This window comes from Phasianus colchicus, chromosome 1 (genome assembly GCF_987193195.1).
Source record: "Phasianus colchicus chromosome 1, bPhaCol1.hap1.1, whole genome shotgun sequence".
Lineage (NCBI taxonomy): Eukaryota > Metazoa > Chordata > Aves > Galliformes > Phasianidae > Phasianus > Phasianus colchicus.
The window spans coordinates 107,707,289-107,725,496 of NC_143436.1; the positions used below are offsets into that span (position 1 = coordinate 107,707,289).

At 44.7% G+C, this 18,208-nt stretch overlaps 1 protein-coding gene across 1 annotated transcript in view; it reads left to right on the forward strand.

The window, feature by feature from the left end:
* CLIC6 (CLIC family member 6) overlaps nt 1-18,208 on the forward strand; it is a 30,986-nt gene continuing 12,778 nt past the window's right edge. Inside the window, exon 1 of the mRNA XM_031612631.2 lies at nt 1-1,997. Coding sequence (XP_031468491.2) covers nt 579-1,997 — 1,419 coding nt within the window. The 5' untranslated portion in view covers nt 1-578. The remainder of the gene's footprint in view (nt 1,998-18,208) is intronic.

An 18,208-nucleotide genomic window follows, 5' to 3' on the forward strand; every position in this document is an offset into this window, starting at 1 on the left:
ACCTGTGAAATAGCCAATGCTTCTCTACCATCAGCACCGCTAGACTTGAGGGAGTGTGGTTGGAGCAGGCTGCACCTCCTACTAAATGATTTCCTCTTGCCTACAAGCAAAATCTAGTGAAGATAGTTCTCACACCAGAACCCACTGATCATCATTTTTATGCAAAGCACCTCTATAAGCGAGAGAAATTTTCAAGCGTGAAAGTTGGATGAGAAGGCAGCCTGAGGGATGAACCTGAACCACAGCCACCTTCCCCAAACCGGCAGCTTCCGCAAGGCTTCGTGCCGGTTCCATGGGACAGAAGCCCAGGGGGTAGAAATGGGGTCGGAGAGGGGGAGCGAGCTCGGGCTTTCCCGGGGACGAATGATTTACCGGGGCATGGTGGCTACAGACGGAGAAGACCTGTCGGGGCTGCAGGGAGGAGGAGGAGCACCGCACCTGCCGCCCCCTCGCCGCCCTCCCTGCCTCCGCCCGCAGCGCAGGCGCGGCCGTTCCCCCGCTGCCCGTAGGTGTCCGGCTCTGATCCTGGTGCGGTGGTTGCGGCTACGCTCGTCTCGGCGGCGCCCCGGGGAGGCGGCATGGCGGAGAGCCCGGGTCAACCGGTAGGGAGCGACGAGCCGCGGAGAGCGGGCGAAGAAGAAGGCGCGGAGGCAGTGGGTAAGCCGCAGACCGCGCTGTGCCCCGACGGGGCGGAGGAACCCTCCGATGAGTCCTCCGACGGCGGAGGGGGTGCCGGCGGGCAAGAGGAGGCCGCCGTGCCCGGCGAGGTGCCCGGCGAGGTGCCCGGCGAGGTGTCCAGCGAAGGGGGCGGTGGAGAGCCCGGAGGGGCAGCGGAAAGCCCAGGAACGGGGCAGCAGGAGGAGGCAGAGCTGTCGGGACCCGATGGGGACGGCGCGGCTCTGGAGGGAGGGGAACCGGCAGCGGCCGCGGGAGTGGACTCCGCGCCGGCGGGGGTAGAGCCCGAGCAGGCGGTGGGGAAAGTGGCTCTGGTGGGAACAGAGCCCGAAGAAGCGGCGGTGGCCCCGGCGGTAGCAGAGCCCGAAGAGGTGACAGTGCCAGTCCCGTCGGGGTCGGACTCCGAGGATGTGGTGCAGGAAGTGAAGGCGGTGGGAGCAGTACCCGAAGAGGCGGTGCGGAACGAAGCCCCGTCCGGGACGATCCCTGAAGAGGCAATGAGAGAGGAAGCTCCGTCCGGTGCGGTCCCCGAGGAGGCAGCGAGAGAAGAAGCCCCGTCGGGACCAAGCCTCGAGGAGGTAGTGAGGGATGAAACCCCGTCCGAGACGGACTTCAAGGATGCTATGAGAGAGGAAGCCCCGTCGGGGCCAAGCCCCGAGGAGGCTATGAGAGTGGAAGCCCCATTGGGGACGGAACCCGAGACGTCTATGAGCGAGGAAGCCCCGTCGGGGCTAAGGCCCGAGGAGGGAGTGAGAGAGGAAGCCCCGACGGGGACGGAACCCGAAGAGGAGATACGGGAAGAATCCCGAGTAGGGACAGACCCCGAGGACACGGTGCAGGAAGAAGCCCCGTCGGCGCCAAGCCCGGAGGAAGAAGCAGTGATAGAGGAAGCCCCGTCGGGTGCAGAAGTTGAGAAGGAGGAGGAAGAGGCTCCAGCTGGAGACGAAGAGGCTCCCCAACGCCCCGGGGTGGCAGAGGACGCGGTGCCGGCTGCAGGGGAGGCCGACGGCGGCCGGCGGTCGCCTGCACGCCCCGAAGGGGAGGACGGAGCCGAGGTTCTGCCGGGGGCTGAGCGAGGAGCCGGCAACGGGGAAGCGGCCGGGGCCGGAGAGGAGAGTGCTGCCTCGGGGGGAGGAGGCGCGGCGGCGGCGGGGCGGCCCGGAGGGTGGCCGGGCACCGAGGGGTGCGAATGGGAGTCGGCGGCCCTGAGCCTGAATGGGGTGCAGGGCCGGGTGGAGGACGAGGAGGACGAGACGGGCTCGCCGACCGCGCTGGAGGATGAGGAGGAGAAGCAGGAGTACGACATCTCTCTCTTCGTCAAGGTAGGGTGTGGGGAAGGCTGGGTTCGATTGCCCCGGGGCAGCGTTTGAGATGGGTGGTATTTAAATCTAGCAGTCAAAGCCCTGACCTGGCTAAAGGGATTTGGTTATTAGTACCCCATATAAACCTGCCTCATTTCGGGTTCCCCTGGCTTTAAATGAAATGCATACTTGGTTCTGGTGGACTCAAAGACACTGTGGGGCTGGGACCCAGGGCATGGGTGGGAATTAATTGTGCAGCTTCTGTTTTGGATTGCTGGCTCTGACTTGTGATTAAGTGGTTTTTAAAGGATTTTGAGATCTTTGGAATGTACCAAGAAGAGTATTCAGCACACTACATCGGGAGGGCTGAGGTGGAGGAAACTGGAAAATGTGTATTAAAATGGGATATTGGGGTTTTCTAACATACTGCAGTCAGTGTTAAGATACATACCCTCTATAATCAGAAAGTCAGTGAGCTGCCCAGAAGCATCAGGTCCCCTGCAGTTGTCCAGTTTGCCAATGTCTGGACAGGGAAAAATCGAGTTAGGGAAAAATTGTACCAGTTTATGTCTTTTTCATAGTGTAGAAAGCTTTTTGTGCTTTCTTTTGCCACATGTCTGGGATTCCTCTAGAGTCAGGGGTCTAGTGGTGGGACCAGTGTCCATCCACAGAGATGAAATATCAGATATGTAATTTTCTATAGGTAATAATCACCTTAAGCTGCTTATATTCCCTTCTCTGGGACTGCTCTGAGCAAAGTGTGGAGCAGGATGGTTTTTATCAGTAGACTGAAACTACTCATCAGTGAATGCTGAGTGTGATGGAGGGACAAAGTCATGAAGGTTGTGTGTGCACTGTTGGACCTGAGCATATTTATAGAAGAATGTGGCCAAAATTAGAGGGACTGTAATAAGAATAAGAGCATCTGTTGTGACTGCAGTCCTCCAAATCAAGATTAATGATGTTTTCTGAAAATATCTGTGAATTACTAAAAACAGAAGAAATTCTTTAACAATTTAATTTAGCATTAGTAACTTAAGGATGCCTTGATAACACTACAGCTACTTTTCTAATGATTTCAGTAGAAAAATATTACAAAGCTTTAGTATTTTACCTCACCTGGAAGTTAGGCTTTTTGAGTTTGATATCTGCAGAAGTTTCTCTAGTTACAAGCAAGGAGGAAAAAAAGCCTACTGGAGAGCTCAGCATCTCTGTGCCCACTAAAACAAGGATGGGCAACACTGGGAAATGGGAAGCACTCTTCTCTTCTGCTGTTGGGGGAGTTCCTGCTGCTCTTGCTGTCACCTGGAGATGCTGTCAGTATCTTTTGGTGAAGGAAAGGGGGCATAAAAGGAACAAAATTCTCTACAACCACCTTGAAGGAGGCTGTAGTGTAGGTAGGTGGTGAGGCAGCCTCTTCTCCCACATAACGGTAATAGGATGAGAGAGAATGATTGCACCAGAAGTTCAGATTGGATATTAAAAAGAATATGTTCTCAGCAAGAACAGTGATGCAGTGGCACAGGCTGCTCAGGGAGGTGCTGGAGTCACCATCCCTGAAGGTGTTCAGGAACTGTATGAGTGTAGCACAGAGGGACATGGTCAGTGGGCATGGTGGGGGTGGGCTGATGGTTGGACTAGGTGATTGCAGAGGTCTTTTCCAACCTTGGTGATTCTATGATTCTCTGTAACGTCTTGAAGTAGGTTTTAAGAGCACATGGATAATACAATGCTTTAATAGCTGCTGCGTGTTTGTGATAGGGAAAAAAAGAGGAAAGTAGATTCCAAAGTGAAACAGCATGGATGGACTCTTACATGTGGAGATTCCTGACTGCTTCTGGATTACCAGAATTTGGTCCACATTTCATAGCTTATAGAATCACCAAGGTTGGGAAAAGACCCACAGGATCACCCAGTCCAACCATCCACCTATCACCAATAGTTCTCACTAAACCATGTCCCTCAACACAAAATCCAAACACCTCCAGGGTCGATGACTCCACCACCTCCCTGGGCAGCCCATTCCAGTGCCTGACCACTCTTTCCGAAAAGTAGTATTTCCTAACATCCAGCCTGAATGCTCCTGGCACAGCTTGAAGCCATTCCCTCTAGTGCTATCCACCAGTTACATGGGAGAAGAGGCCAACTCCCAACCCCCAGCCTCCCTTCAGATAGTTATAGAGAGCAGTAAGGTCTCCCCTTAGCCTCCTCTTCTCCAAACTAAACAATCCCAGCTCCTTCAGCCGCTCCTCATAAGACCTGTGCTCCAAACCCCTCACCAGCTTTGTTGCCCTTCTTTGAACCCATTCCAGGGCCTCAATGTCTTTCTTGCAGCGAGGGGCCCAAAACTGGACACAGTACTGGAGGTGCGGTCTCACCAGAGCTGAGTACAGGGGGACAATCACTTCCCTGTTCCTGCTGGCAACACCGTTTCTGATGCAAGCCAGGATGCCATTGGCCTTCTTGGCCACTGGACACACTGCTGGCTCATGTTGAGCCAAGCATCAGTCAATACCCTCAGGTCCATTTCCTCTACAGTCTTCCAGCCACTCTGACACAAGCCTGTAGTGTTGCCTGGGCCAAAGTGCAGGACCTGGCATTTGTCCTTGTTGAACCTCATCCCATTGGCTTCAGCCCAGCTGTCCAGCTGTAGGGCCTCGCTACCCCCAGGCAGATCGACACTTCCAGCCAACTTGATTATCCGCAAACTTACTGAGGGTTCATTCAATGCCCTCATTCAGGCCATCAATAAAGATATTGAAGAGGACAGGCCCCAGCACTGACCCCTGGGGAACACTACTTGTGACAGGTCGCCAGCTAGATTTAGCTGGATTCTTATGCTTTGTCCTCAGCAATTGCTAACACCTTGGGTTAAGGAAGTGAACTGATGATCCAAAGTGATGATCCTAATGTAAATGTTTGCATGCAGCCTCAGACACTTCTTTTTGTGTGCATGTTTCTAATAAATGTATCACCCTCCCACTTGTGCTCTATTGTATCAGAATTACATGCCTGTTAACTCTTAAATGCTTTTGAGATGTTTGACAGTCTTTGCTTTGCAAGTGCCTCTGACCTCTTTCGCCTTCTGTTGCATTTCTCAGTACTTCTGTGCAACTTGGGGGCTTCCTTGTAAATACTCATTGGCTCACTGACCTGCTTCTATCTTCTCTTTGAAACTCTGTACTTCTTGGATGCTACTGGGAATCTGGCACAGGTTAGGCTGTTCAGAATAGTGAAATTGCTGTCTTTCCTGTTAAGCATGACCCCAGTTTCTTTGTTCTCCCTATTTCTGATCATCCTCCTGTTGATTTTTTTTTTTTTTTTTGGCTTATTTGTAAATGGTCAGTATACTGTCTGCCTGTTATCTGTGCATGTGTAGAGCTTGGGAAAGGATGTCCATACCAGGGTTTACCAAAGTAGAAGCTAATGTTACAAGTGCCATGATAGGTGAAAACTCGAAAGAAAATAATATGTTCATAGTGTTTGAGTGATCCACAGTTTCCCTGCTAGGAACGTTATACTAGGCTTGGCTGACGCTAAAGTACTTTTGTTACTCTCTTAAGTTTTGAGAGTAACAGAGCCATCACTATCAGAAAGAAAGTTTGCCGTTTTCAGATATGACAAAATGATGACTGGTACCAGGACCTCTGTGCTACTGCTTCCTGTTCTTGCCACTGTTGATCATGAGCTTATTCTTTTGCACTTGGAGATTTTTTCCCTCTTCTGCCTCCTGCTTCTTTGCGTTGCTCCATTTTCAGTTTGAATGCATATATTTTAATACTGTCTTTATCATGTTGTCTTGTGCCATTTGAGGTAGCTAGCAAAGCTCCTGCCAGCTCCATAAGCATAGGTGTCAGGAATTGTACACTTAGGCTGATTGGTGTTGCTAGGTGGTGATGTTTAGTTTGTACTTGGAGACACAAGGTTAAGTTGGAGACCCTGTACTAACTGGGATGCTTTGGCACTCAGTGGGGGTAGCAGCAGCTATGGGAGATGATGTTATAGAGGTCTTTTCCAGCCTTAATGATTCTATGATTATATGATCACTTAGTCCAATTGTAAGCCAACCCCCACCATGCCCACTGTCCATGTCCCTCAGTGCCACATCTACACGACTCCTGAACACCTCCAGGGATGGTGACTCCACCACCTCCCTGGGCAGCCTGTGCCATTGCACTTTCTGAGAACATATTTTTGCTAACATCCAACCTGAACCTCTCCTGGTGCAACTTGAGGCCATTCCCTATCGTTCTATCACTGTAACCTGGGAGAAGAGGCCAACCCCCACCTCACCATGACCTCTTCTCAGGTGGCTGTGGAGAGCGATGAGGTCTCCCCTGAGCCTTCTCTTCTCCAGACTGAACAACCCAGTTCTCTCAACTGCTCCCAATAAGACTTGTGCTCCAGACTTTCTGGACCAGCAGCTGAATGCCTGGTGGACCAGCCTAAGGCATCCCCTGAGAAAACAGAAATCTGTGTTTAGGCACCTGGCTGTGCCCTTAACAAAGCTGAACGGTGCAAGACTCTTTGGCTGTGAGGGCAAGACTCTATCAGAAGTGCTGTAAGTATTTAACCACGTACTTATTTGATTTGCACTTCTCTGTGAAACACCACTACTCTGTATTTCCATTAGATAGTGATGTTTGAGGTTTCTGGTATTTCAAAGTCAAGTGTTTGTAAAAGGGCATCCAGATATACCTTCTGGTTGACCATCCAGCTAAGCACATTGGGTAGGACACCTTGTGGATGTTGGTTCTGGCTATTTGGTCTGCTAATGTTAAGCATGTATATGCTCTTTTCCTCTCCAGTGCTGCGCCAAGAGCTTTTATTTGACAGAAAATGTCGTGTATATATCCTGCCACTTGAATTTAGTGGACTTTTTATCAAAATATTCAGTTAGTATGAAGTAGTTTAAAATTTATGTAGGATTTGAGAGTCTATTTCTTAATAAAAAATTTTAAAAATCCCACAAAACAAGCAAACATTACCACCAAAAAGCCCAAACAATCCAATCTCCAAGTTTACCTACGAATCATTTTTAAAACTTTCTTACACAGAGACAACTTAAATACAAAAATCACAACTACAGCTTTCATCATTCTTAAGATTTATGTGGATGGTAATTTAACTGTAAGTGCTGAGCACAGGCGGCCAACAACCCAGCTTGAGCACAAGGTCTTATCTAAGATGATTCCTCTTTCAAAACAGTTCTCATTTAGTTTCAAGATTGGGTGTTTTATTGTAAAAGCTGCCTAGGAGCCTAAGGGAAATAGATTTTATTCAACCAAAAGTAATAGGCTTCATTCAGTTTTTGTGGCATTCTTGATCTTTAAATCAAAGTCACTTATTTTCATTTCAGGGAGTCATTTCATCCCCAGCAGGGAACAACATTGCTTGACTGACACCAAATTTCACCGCACCATTCCTGAGATATGTCATGTCAGTCAAGCACACTTAGGGCTGTGCTGAATCATCAAAAAATGCTGATAAATCAGAAAGTAAAAACTTCAGAAACTTTGCTGTGACTGGAGACAGAGGAAGGAACAAGTGCCTCCATCTGTGCCTCCAAACACCACAATTAGACTATCAGACTTAAATGGCAGGGTGTGCTATGTGCAGGAGCATTCTGTGTTCTGATGGAGTTTGTATATAACTAAGACATAAAATACATATAGGCTGTTCTAAAATTGAATTTTTGGGCTTTGAGTGCAGGAGCCAAGAAGTTCATGGACAGCAGGGGCACAGGTATCTGAAAAAACCCTTGTGGTCTGTATGCCCATTCAGTGATCTGTGTTTTGTACTTGATGCACTATATCTAAGCACTTACAGCATAATCACAGTATAGTGTAGGTATTTATTAGCATTGGGTGAAAATTAGGTACTCTATCCAAGAGAACTGTGCAAAAGCTTGCATTGATGAGTGTATTGGATTTGGATTTGTGGAAGGCTGTGGTAAGACAGATTGCTGGGGAATGAGGATTTAATGAGGTTTGGTCAGTGGTTGAATGGCTCAGGAGAAAGCCAGTGTGGTGGAGCAGAGTGGGAGTATTGCTGAGAGCAGCGCCTGGCTGAAGCTGGATGAGGCTGACTATTGGGGCTGCCCCGGCAGAGCCCAGCTCTGATTTCCTGGATGATGTACTTTTTGTATGGTGATTTTGGTGCTTTGAGTGTATACAGCTGTACGCCAAGAGTCAAAACAGGTGTCAGGAGGTGTGCCTGTTAAAATACATGAGGTAGTTTTTTTCCTAGGACTAGCTTACAAGGCAGGAAACTGGCTATCTTCCCGAGGGCTATTTGCCTTTTCTTAGCTACCTTATTATTATTTTTTTCTCCCCAGCTGGACTATGTCGAGTTAGGGTTTCCTAATGCAGCTTAAGAGGACCTGGCATTATGAATTCCTTTCATACCTCCCTAGGCTATTTACTGCATCTGACCTGTGCACCTGTGGCAGGCTTTCTGGGACCCAAGTGTTCCTTCAGCAGTCTTTTTCTTTCAGTAAAGTAGTGCTTGGGAGGCTTTTGTTTGAAAGGCAGTGATCTCAATCCTTTTTTCTTGGAAAGAGCTATGCAAACTTTCTGAATGCAGTCTTTCTTGCTTTAACTTCTGCTTTGGTTCTTGGCACTTTGGGTCACCGCCTTAATCATAGAATCACAAGGTTGGAAAGGACCTACAAGATCATTTATTCCAACTGTCCTCCCACTACCATTGCTACTGCAAGCTACTACACCATAAACCTTCTTACAGCTGCAAAGAAACAAGGTTCTTCAGAACCACTGATAGAAGAATGGCTTTGAAAGAACACCAGAATTGTTGTTGTGCTGGTCCTGGAGGTATTCCTGTAGGAGCAGTCAGGTTTTAGAGCTTGCAGTTCAAATCCTGTTCCCCAGAAACCCACAGTCTGACATACACAGAGAAGATCACAAATACAAAGATGCATACTTTTTTTTTAATCATTAGTTATTTATTTGATATGATCTGATCATACTTCTTGGAGTCTCTTTTTGTTTAACTGAGTTGAAAGGCTCAAACACTTTCAAAGCTGCATTCCTAGACCTTTTTGTATTAGTATTTACTCTCAGCACACTGATTCTGTAAAGCATGTCTGCATGTGTTTTCTTTAAGCATAGGCTTAAAATCATGTGACGTTTAAGCCCTTGGCTAACCAAGGGTCACTTTTTCCTGATTCAGTCTCGGTGCCTGTCCTCTTACTCCTTTCTTCTTGAAATAAGAAACTAGTGATGAGATCAGCCAGCTGCCGCAAATTCAGCCACCTGCCTCTGTTTCCTGAGCTTTATCATCACAGGAGGTAGATCTTAACAACCTCATGGAGCAGAAGCAGAGCTGGCAGCACTCTTTGTCCTTTTGGTTAGTAAATGCTGCTAGATGGCTGCAGCCTTCCTTGGAAATGCTGGGGATTGCTGCCTGAGGTGGTTGTCATGCAGCTGTACTCAGGGCTTCTCCCACTGTTTTGTTTGAGGCTTCTTTGTGTAAGAATCAGAATCATTTGAGTTGGAAGGAACTCTTAAAGGCCTTCTGATCCACCTCTCCTGCAATAAACAAGGACACCTACAGCTCCATTAGATTGATCAGAGCCCCATCCAGCTGGATCTTGGTGTACTCCCAGGGCTGAGCATCTACAGCCTCACCTATGCCAGCGCTGTAGACAGAGCTATGGAGCTGATCCTGATACCTCTTTGGTGCCTTTATTTTAAATACTTGGAAAGTGAAACAGCATCAGAAAGATGGAATTTGAGGAGCCAGGAATATCTGACAACTTTCTGGTTATGCAATGTATTTGCCATTATTTCCCATCATAGAAAGATGTAGAGTTTAAATGGTCTCTGGCTTTGGGAGTTCCTTGTGAAATCTGCTTTTGTACTTCATCTAGCAGTTGGCAACTCTGCCTGTGGCAAGGAGTTGGAACTTAATGATCCTTGAAGTCCCTTCCAGTCCAAGCCATTCTATGATTCTAACATTCTATGTTTCTATGAATAAGAGATACGCTACCCACATTTTTTGAGAAAGCAGAACATGGAAGGCATTAGAAAGATAAAAAGATACCAGTTTCCCTCCCTGGCAAAGGTGTTAAACCAATGCCTTGTCCACGTGAGAACCTGGGGTTTGGTTTTATTATAATTCCTAACAGGAAAAAATAAACTATTTATTGTCGATGGTAGGAGAGAGGTGAAATCTAGTTCTGTTTATTAGATATCCTTAATTCTAAAACAACTTGTTTCTTGCGTGCCTTCGTCCGTCTCAAATCAGTTCTTTCCAGAACTTTGATGTCATAGGAAGAGGATTCAGCAGTCCTGTGGGTCACCTCATTTCTACAAACACTTCCACCTTTACCTTATAGCTACAGAGTTTACTATCAGAGATTCCAGTTTTGGTCTTTCTTACACTTTTGAACTATTTATTGTATTGATTCTTGCAAGAGTAAATTTATGGCTATTTAAAGCAACAGTGAAGTTACTGTGAAGGAGAAATGATAATGGAAATTATTAATGTGACTACACTTTTTCAGAATCTGAGGTGAAGTCACTTCGAATTGGTGGCTGTGTACTTCTTTGCAGAAGAAAGCCCTCCTCATCAGACCTACTGAGGCAGTAAAAGCATGGATACGCACTCACTGTCCATCTCTGAGTGCATTCTGTGTCTTGATTTCTGGTCAAAACAGATCCTACTGCTTCTTTTAAAAAGTATGAAATGGCTCTCTCCTTGAGTTCCAACTCAGGAGTGTAAGTCAATGCCGTGTGAAGGTTGCATGATTATTCCTTGCTCAGATAATGAAATGTCACACTGTGATAAGGAGCTGTGTGCGTTTCCATTTGCAGTGTCTGGTTATTTACTGATAAAAGAGGAATGATTCAGTTCCAGTTACTTTCAATAACATGAGCACTGAGGGAGATTGGTCTAATTCCTTAATAAAAATCTTCAGCTTCCCAAACCCTGGAGCTGCTCTGCACAAGAGATGTATGAGCTGATGTTCGCCCTAGGGAAGGCTTCTTGCTTGTCTTCTGCAGGACATCTCTGTATGTGGAAAGCAAAGTATAGGGAGTTATGTATATATATTTTTCTCCTTAGAGAGGTGGTCATTATGAAGCCCCAGGGGCAGAAGTGCAAAGGTGGTATTTCCCTCTTTATTTTTTTTCTCTATATGCTAAGATTTCAGTATATATTTGAACACTCAGATTAGAAATACAACTGTGGCAGAACAAAGTGAGTGGCAGCAGGACAGGAGTCACAAGTGCACGTTCTTTTCCGAGTTATTAAAGTGGGACAGTTAACCATTTACTCAGATTTCACAAAAGCTCTCCTGTGTGCCTTAGGGAATCATTGACATTTACGTGTTAGTTCAGTTTTGAAATTATTTTAAAAGCTGTTACAGAACCTGAGCTAAAGAGATAAATAAATGGTGGCAGATGAAACTTGAAACAGGATCCGTGTGTACGCTAAAGGCTTACAAACATAGGGGCATACATGGACATTCCTCCAAATGAGAAGCTGTGGATACTGGGGCTGCTTGTTCTGCAGTACAATGCACACAGTATGTGTTTAACAACTACTAGCAGTGCTGTGTTTCTTATACTTTCTAGGGGCTGTAAATGGAAGCAAAGTGGTGGGTTGAGCAGGATGATGATGGTTGACCGTCCTCTGCAAAAGAAGGGAACAGAGTCTGTCCCCTGCTCAGCTGAGCTCTGGGATTTGTGCTGGTATCCAGTACTTCACTGCTCTTTCAGGAATGGCTTTGCCAGTTCCTGCTAGAGCTGACAGGTTTTTGATTTAATATTTTACTTGGTCACTGGAAGTATTTTCTGCTTGGACCGTAATATCACTTGCTGTTGGAAGAGAGTGGGGGAACACCATAAAACCAGATCCCTTACTTCATCTTTCACCTTTAAACTGCCTTAATGAAGAGTACCATCAAAAATTATTTTCTTGAGCCTTCAACCACCTTCTCCCTGGAACTGCATAAAGTAGTTTACTTACTTGGCTATTTCTTATTTACTGCTTTGCTTACAGCACAAATTACAAATGCTTTATGGGTATGTATGGTTTTTGCATTTAGATGGAAGCAGTGGGGCTGCGTGCTGTTAAGTATCGCACAGTGGAGTGTAAAACAGGATGTGTCACTGAAATACCAGTTAATCTGTTTTTCCCAGACCTATAATGTGTTCGAGAATATAATGCTCTTTTGTTGCAGTAATTCCCTGTAAGAATCTAAAAAGGATATAAGATTTTTTGTCTCTCTGTAGAATGTTCGGCTGGCATCTTGCCTTGTTATTAAATACGGATTAGAAATAACATTGAGGTATTTAAACATAATTCTTGTAACAGGATAAATAGCTTAGAGCATTTGATTTGTTGCTTGTGTGCTTGTGACCTGGTAGCATTCCCATTAATGCACGCATGGGCAGAACTGACTCTGTGGGCAGAACTCATACCAAAAGGAAATTTGGGCCTGTGTGGCCTGGTGTGAAATGGAGCCTGCCAGCTCTGTGGCTCACCTGCCTTCAGTTAAAGGTTGTTGAAATTGTTTGTTGAAATTAAAGGTAAGAAACTCAAAGAGAGAATGTCACATCTGCCATTAAAAAAAAAAAAAACTATTTCCATTTAAGAGGAGCGGCAGTGATTGCTCACGAAGTTTTAAAGATCTCAGTCACTCTGCACGAGTAATACCCACATAATTCATTGTCACCATTATTAGTTGGCTTCTTTAACAACTAAAAGTAATGCTGTCTTGAATGAGACCTAATTAAAGAATAACCACTGAAATATGATAATTACTTGTGTAGGATAATGATATTCCTAAATTGGGTAAGATTCATTTAAACTCTACTAACTTGTAGCTGAAGCTTTTCATTCTTTGATAGTCACGTCTTCATATTCCAATTTATTTTTTTTTACCTTGTTGAATGAGCAAAGCAGTGGACTTCTGGTTGCTGGTTACTTTTGTGTTATTGCCATGCACTTGGTGTGCTGTGGAAGCCTGGTAGCTAAGTGTGGGTGTCCTGAGTGTTTGATTAGTTGCTTTCCTGTCACAAGAGGTGTATCAGTGAATGGTGTGGGTTGGAAAGGACCTCAAAGATCATCTAGTTCCAAGGTATACCTGTGGTTTCACCCTGGAAGCAGGCACAACACTGTCCCAAGTTATGCCATGTGCCATAGCTACCACAGTGGCTTTATGTGCAGATCTGGTGCAGGTAGCTGTAAGATATCTGAGGAAATCTGTAATTTGCATTTTTCTTGTGTAATTTCATTCAATTTTAGAATATTTTTAAGAGTACCTGTTGCTTGCATTTATCTGCCCAGAGTTGCAGTTGAAAATGCTTTTGGCAATGTTACGGGGCTGGGTAAGGCTAGCTGTAGCACTGTGTGTAAAATGGCAGGATTGTTGTACTTTTCTCTTTTGTAAAATGGCATACATACATGAGTTTAATCTTTAATCCCTTTAATTTGAATAGGAGTGAATATTAGTGAAACCACAGCCTCTATAAATGTATCACGGAATATTGCATTTAAATTTTCACTCATAGCTGCCTGTTTTGTGTTTGTTTTACAGTGTTATCACTTAATGGTTCATTTATTTATGATCTCAATCAGAACCGGAAGGCCTGACTGCTGGCAGACCTGCGCTTGGTGGGAATGCTGGGCAGATTGCAAGCAGACAATCAAAAGAAAATGTGTGTTTTGTCTAAATAATACCCATTCTAAAATCATAGAATGGCTTGGGTTGGAAGGGAACTCAGGAACCATCAAGTTCCAATCCCGTCTGCCACAGGCAGGGTTGCCACCCGCTTGATCAAGTACTAGATCAGATTGCCCAGGGCCCCATCCAACCTGGCCTTAAACACTTCTGGGATCGGAGCATCCAGCACCTCTCTGGGCAGCCAATTCCATCCAGCTCCTCACCATTCTCTCAGTAAAAAAAGTTCCCTCCTTTAGATTAAAACTACACCCCTTGTCCTATCACTATTTACCGTCATAAAGAGTTTATTTCCGTCATGTTCCTAAACTGTCTTTAATTATTGGAAGGTTGCAATAAGATCTTTCTGCAGCCTTCTCTTTTTTAGGCTGATCAAGCTCAGTTCCTTCAGCCTATCTTCATGGGAGAGGTCCTTCAGCCCTTGCAAGGCTTGTGGCCCTCCTCTGGACCCACTCCAACAACCCCACTCCTTGTGCTGGGGGCTCCAGACCTGGACACAGCATTTCACATGGGGCCTCACAAGGGCAGAGCAGAAGATAATCACCTCCCTAACCTTTATGATCACCCCTCTTCTAATGGAACCCAGGATACCATTGGCCGTCTGGGCTGCAAGCACACACTGCTGGCTCATGTTGAGCGCTTCATCAACCAGGATTCCTAAATTTGGCTCCTTGAATGTCACATTCTGTACTTCCCAGTGGTTTTGTAGTTGTTGTCATTACAAGTTCTTGTAAATAGATGCCTGTAACTTACTGGAACAACATTAACCTTTTAATTGAAATAGTTTCTGCTTAATTCCTTCTTTTTCTTCTTTAAAATATAATTTAGTTAATACTTCCATTATTGCTTAATCAGTTTTGAGAGATGCAGCTATTAAAATAGAAAAGGGAGTACACTGTTTCTAGTGTTTTTCAGACCTAATTAGGTTGCTCTAATTATTTAGAAAACAACTTGACAAAGGTAAAAAGTTTATTGCCACAAAGTTACTTCTTAATGAAGGAAAAATTCTGCCTATGCATCAAAAGTGTTTAATTACTTACTAAGTAATTAAGTTAATTTCACCTATAATTACTTACCCAGCAGACCGTGGTAAGTAAATAAAGTAGCAGAAGTCAGAATAATTGAGGCTTTCTCTGTCCTGAAATGGCTGCTGGCACACAGTGGGGGAAGAGAACAGAAATGAAAGGAAATTGCAGCAATTTCAGGCTTCTTTTCCTTTCTATCATGGAGAGAGGATTAGAATTTCCTGATGTATACAACCCCTTTAAACTCTGACCACAGTTTACTACATAAAAGCAGAATGGAAGCTAATGTCCTGGTAAGAAACTCCAGCATACTGTAAATTCCTCAGTGTGAACTGAGGACCAAAAGCAGAGAACTGTTTCCAGCAAAAAGCGAAGCATTCTAGAGAATTTGTTTTGGAAGAGCCTTAGTGGACGTAAGAATTATGGAATGAATGAAACAAAGTAGTCATAATAGAGTAATGCGAATACTGCACAAAAGAAAGATCTAACTAGTGTAATTTCAGAAACCTAACAGAATGAAAATAGTCTTAATTAACACAGTTGTTGGAAGATGTTAAGAAATGCTAAAAGGTCACTGGTTCGTGAGACATAAACATTGCAAGGAGGGATGTCATGGTTTCTGTGAGTGGGAGCCCTGCTCCAAGACACAGCCTGTTTTTTTACTATCAGTAATAATGAATAGATAGTTTATTATTAACTAATCACTAATGTATAGCTGCAACACTAAAAACACAGCAAACAAGTATATGTCATTCTGTTTGTAGGTAGGCTCAACCTTTAGCCCACTGCTTATACTCTGTGGTAACATAAAACAGGTTGTGTCCTGTGGTTGATTGAAGCTATGCAGATAAGGACATCTCCTTTCATCTCCTTTCACCTGCACTCATTTCCTTTCACTCTTTTTCCCTTGGCATCTCTTTTTGGCCTAGCCTTAGCTTAAAGCTTTAATCCACACAACATTTTATAAAGAATTTCCAGAAATTCTTCGGCATTCTCACATCCCTGCTGATGTTCTACATATGAGTTTTCTGTTTATTCTTTAAGCTAGGATCAGTCTTTTTATTCTGTATTTGTAGAGAAATTAGTTTACAGTACCTGTATGTTGCTGTGAAGGTCAACATGTGGATGAATGGTAATTCAAAAGCCTGATGGTTGCACGTATCAGCCCTATATCTAGCTCTTTGTCAAGAAGACTGACTGCCTGCTTGCTCTGCCCCGAATCTGGCCAGCCTCAAATGCCCAGATAAGCCTCCTGATGTCAACTTAGTCCTGTCTGAAAGCTGCCGCTCCTCATCACCAACCTTTTGGGGAGCCATTAAGGTTCATTGTCTCATTAACATCCCAACTTGCTGCTTATATAGTAGGAGATATTTACTATCTCTTGATGCTTTTCTGCTGGATGAGATTTGAATACCATGTGCATGCCTCTACCTTCTTTTGATGATTATCCAGTATAAGGGCAGCTGTCTGAGACATTCTCAGCCCTCTTGACCTCCAGTGCTGCTTGGGTGTGTTCACTGTCTGCAAGGAGTTTGCTGTTTGGCCATCGTGGGTATCATCTGGATCCTGTAGCTGCCTCTAACTTCATGTCCCATTGCAGATTCTGGCTCTTGGCTTTTGTCATTGCTGTGTGTGGCTACTAGACTGAGGAGAGGATTTCCGGTTGTGATTGTTGGTATCTTGTGTTGTTCCTTTTTTCCTTTAAGTTGGGCAATCTTACCTGACCAGTGGATAAATATGAGTAGGTGTCCAACTTTGCTATAAGCATATATCAAACATACAGTGCCTGCATTTAGATTTGCAGTGATTAACTCAATCCACTTGAAATAAAAAAGCCATTTTGTTCTAATTGTTCTCCTCTTCTTCCCCACCAGAGGGTAACCTCTGGCACCATTTACTTGCCTGGTTAATCTTAACACACAGGCTGTCTTCATCACCTGGCATCCTATCCTGTCCAGATTATATAGCCTGGATGTCACTATCAGATAGCCATCATCTGTTTTCTTTCCCAATGAATCATTGTATTATTTTGGAATATAAACCCTATTTGAAATAACTGCTGCTGTTTGCTTACCAGCACCTTTCCCTTCCATCATTGCCCCAGAGTGTGCTACAGCATTATTGTTTTTTGGACGTGTTCAGTTGCATGAATACAAAAACATGACACTTTGCCATTGTTCTGTCCTTGGAGGGATGTCCATGCTGCAGGTGAAGAAACTATGCTGCAAGGGATGTCCCAATACAGTGTAAGCCCAAGTTCCTCCTGAAAGGGATCAAGGCTCATCTTGAGATGGAATTCTTTTGAATTATTTTGAATTCTGCCCTGCCTTCACGGAGGTACCTGGTCTGATGCAGCCATCGCTCTTTCCCTAAAGCTGAGTAGGATAGTTGGGTCCTGCTGGGTATATCATGCTCTAGTCTTTTTTTTTTCTTTTTCTTTTCCTTTGCAGCAGCAGCTCTCTCTAGCTGATAAGTAGTCTCAAAAGATATATTTCAGCTCACCTAAGTTAAATTAGGTGTCTAAACTGTATTGGGCTGTTTTGGGCTGTACTTGGAGAAAGCTGCACTGCCAGAGAGGATGTCATCCCACGTGGGCAAGATTAATCATCCTTGAGGAGCATCTGCTTGTCTCTACTGACCTGTTGTCTCTGGCTGACTCTGTGAGGGCTGGTTTCCAACTTCAGTGTCCAACATAACAGTTTGTATCTGTTTTTATCACCTTTGTGTTATCTCTGTGCTCAGTGCTATTGTTTTGTGGAGTACTGAGTCTGTTCCAAAAGGAACCAGTGGTGCTGCCATTCATGCCTCTCAGGCTGCAGGCTCCCATCTATCTGTGCTTCATCATCAGATAATTCTCCGGCATCTCTCTGGCTCAAAATCACCCTCAAGTTTTGTTGAAATGCCAGATAAGACCTCCAGGGCTTCTGGCTTCAGCAAGAAAAAAGGGTCTCGCAGGTGATGCTAAAGAAGGGGGTCCTGAAAATCAACCCAGCCACCTGCACCTTGTTCCTTAGAGAAAGCATTTTTCCTGCTCCCTCCTTTACGTTGCTTTTTTGTTTGTTTTTAATGTAGCACCATAAAAGGAGAATTAAGCTACATTTTCCAGATTGCTTATATTTACTGTTGTCTCCTTAACCTGAAAGCTTAATTAGGTTTTGGAACAAAAAGTGTGTTATTGAATTTGTATGTTCATGGTTGCAATCCTTTAAATATGTTGTGCATTATCTGAACCCTCTAATATTGTTCAAGATAAAGGATAGAAATCTGGAATATTTCTAAATCTAAAATAAGGTGCTTTTTAAAAAAAAAAAAAAACAAAAATCCTAATGTTGCACTTTCAGTGACCAAGGTGCTCATTTTGATCCTAAAAAGAGAAAGGAAAGGGGAAATAGGTTTCTTTCCTAAAGCATCAAGTTGCTATTGAACACAACTTCTCTGAGTTTCATTAGTGGGGATGTCACACACAGCAAGAGTCTATCCTGGTGTGTACCAAATATACA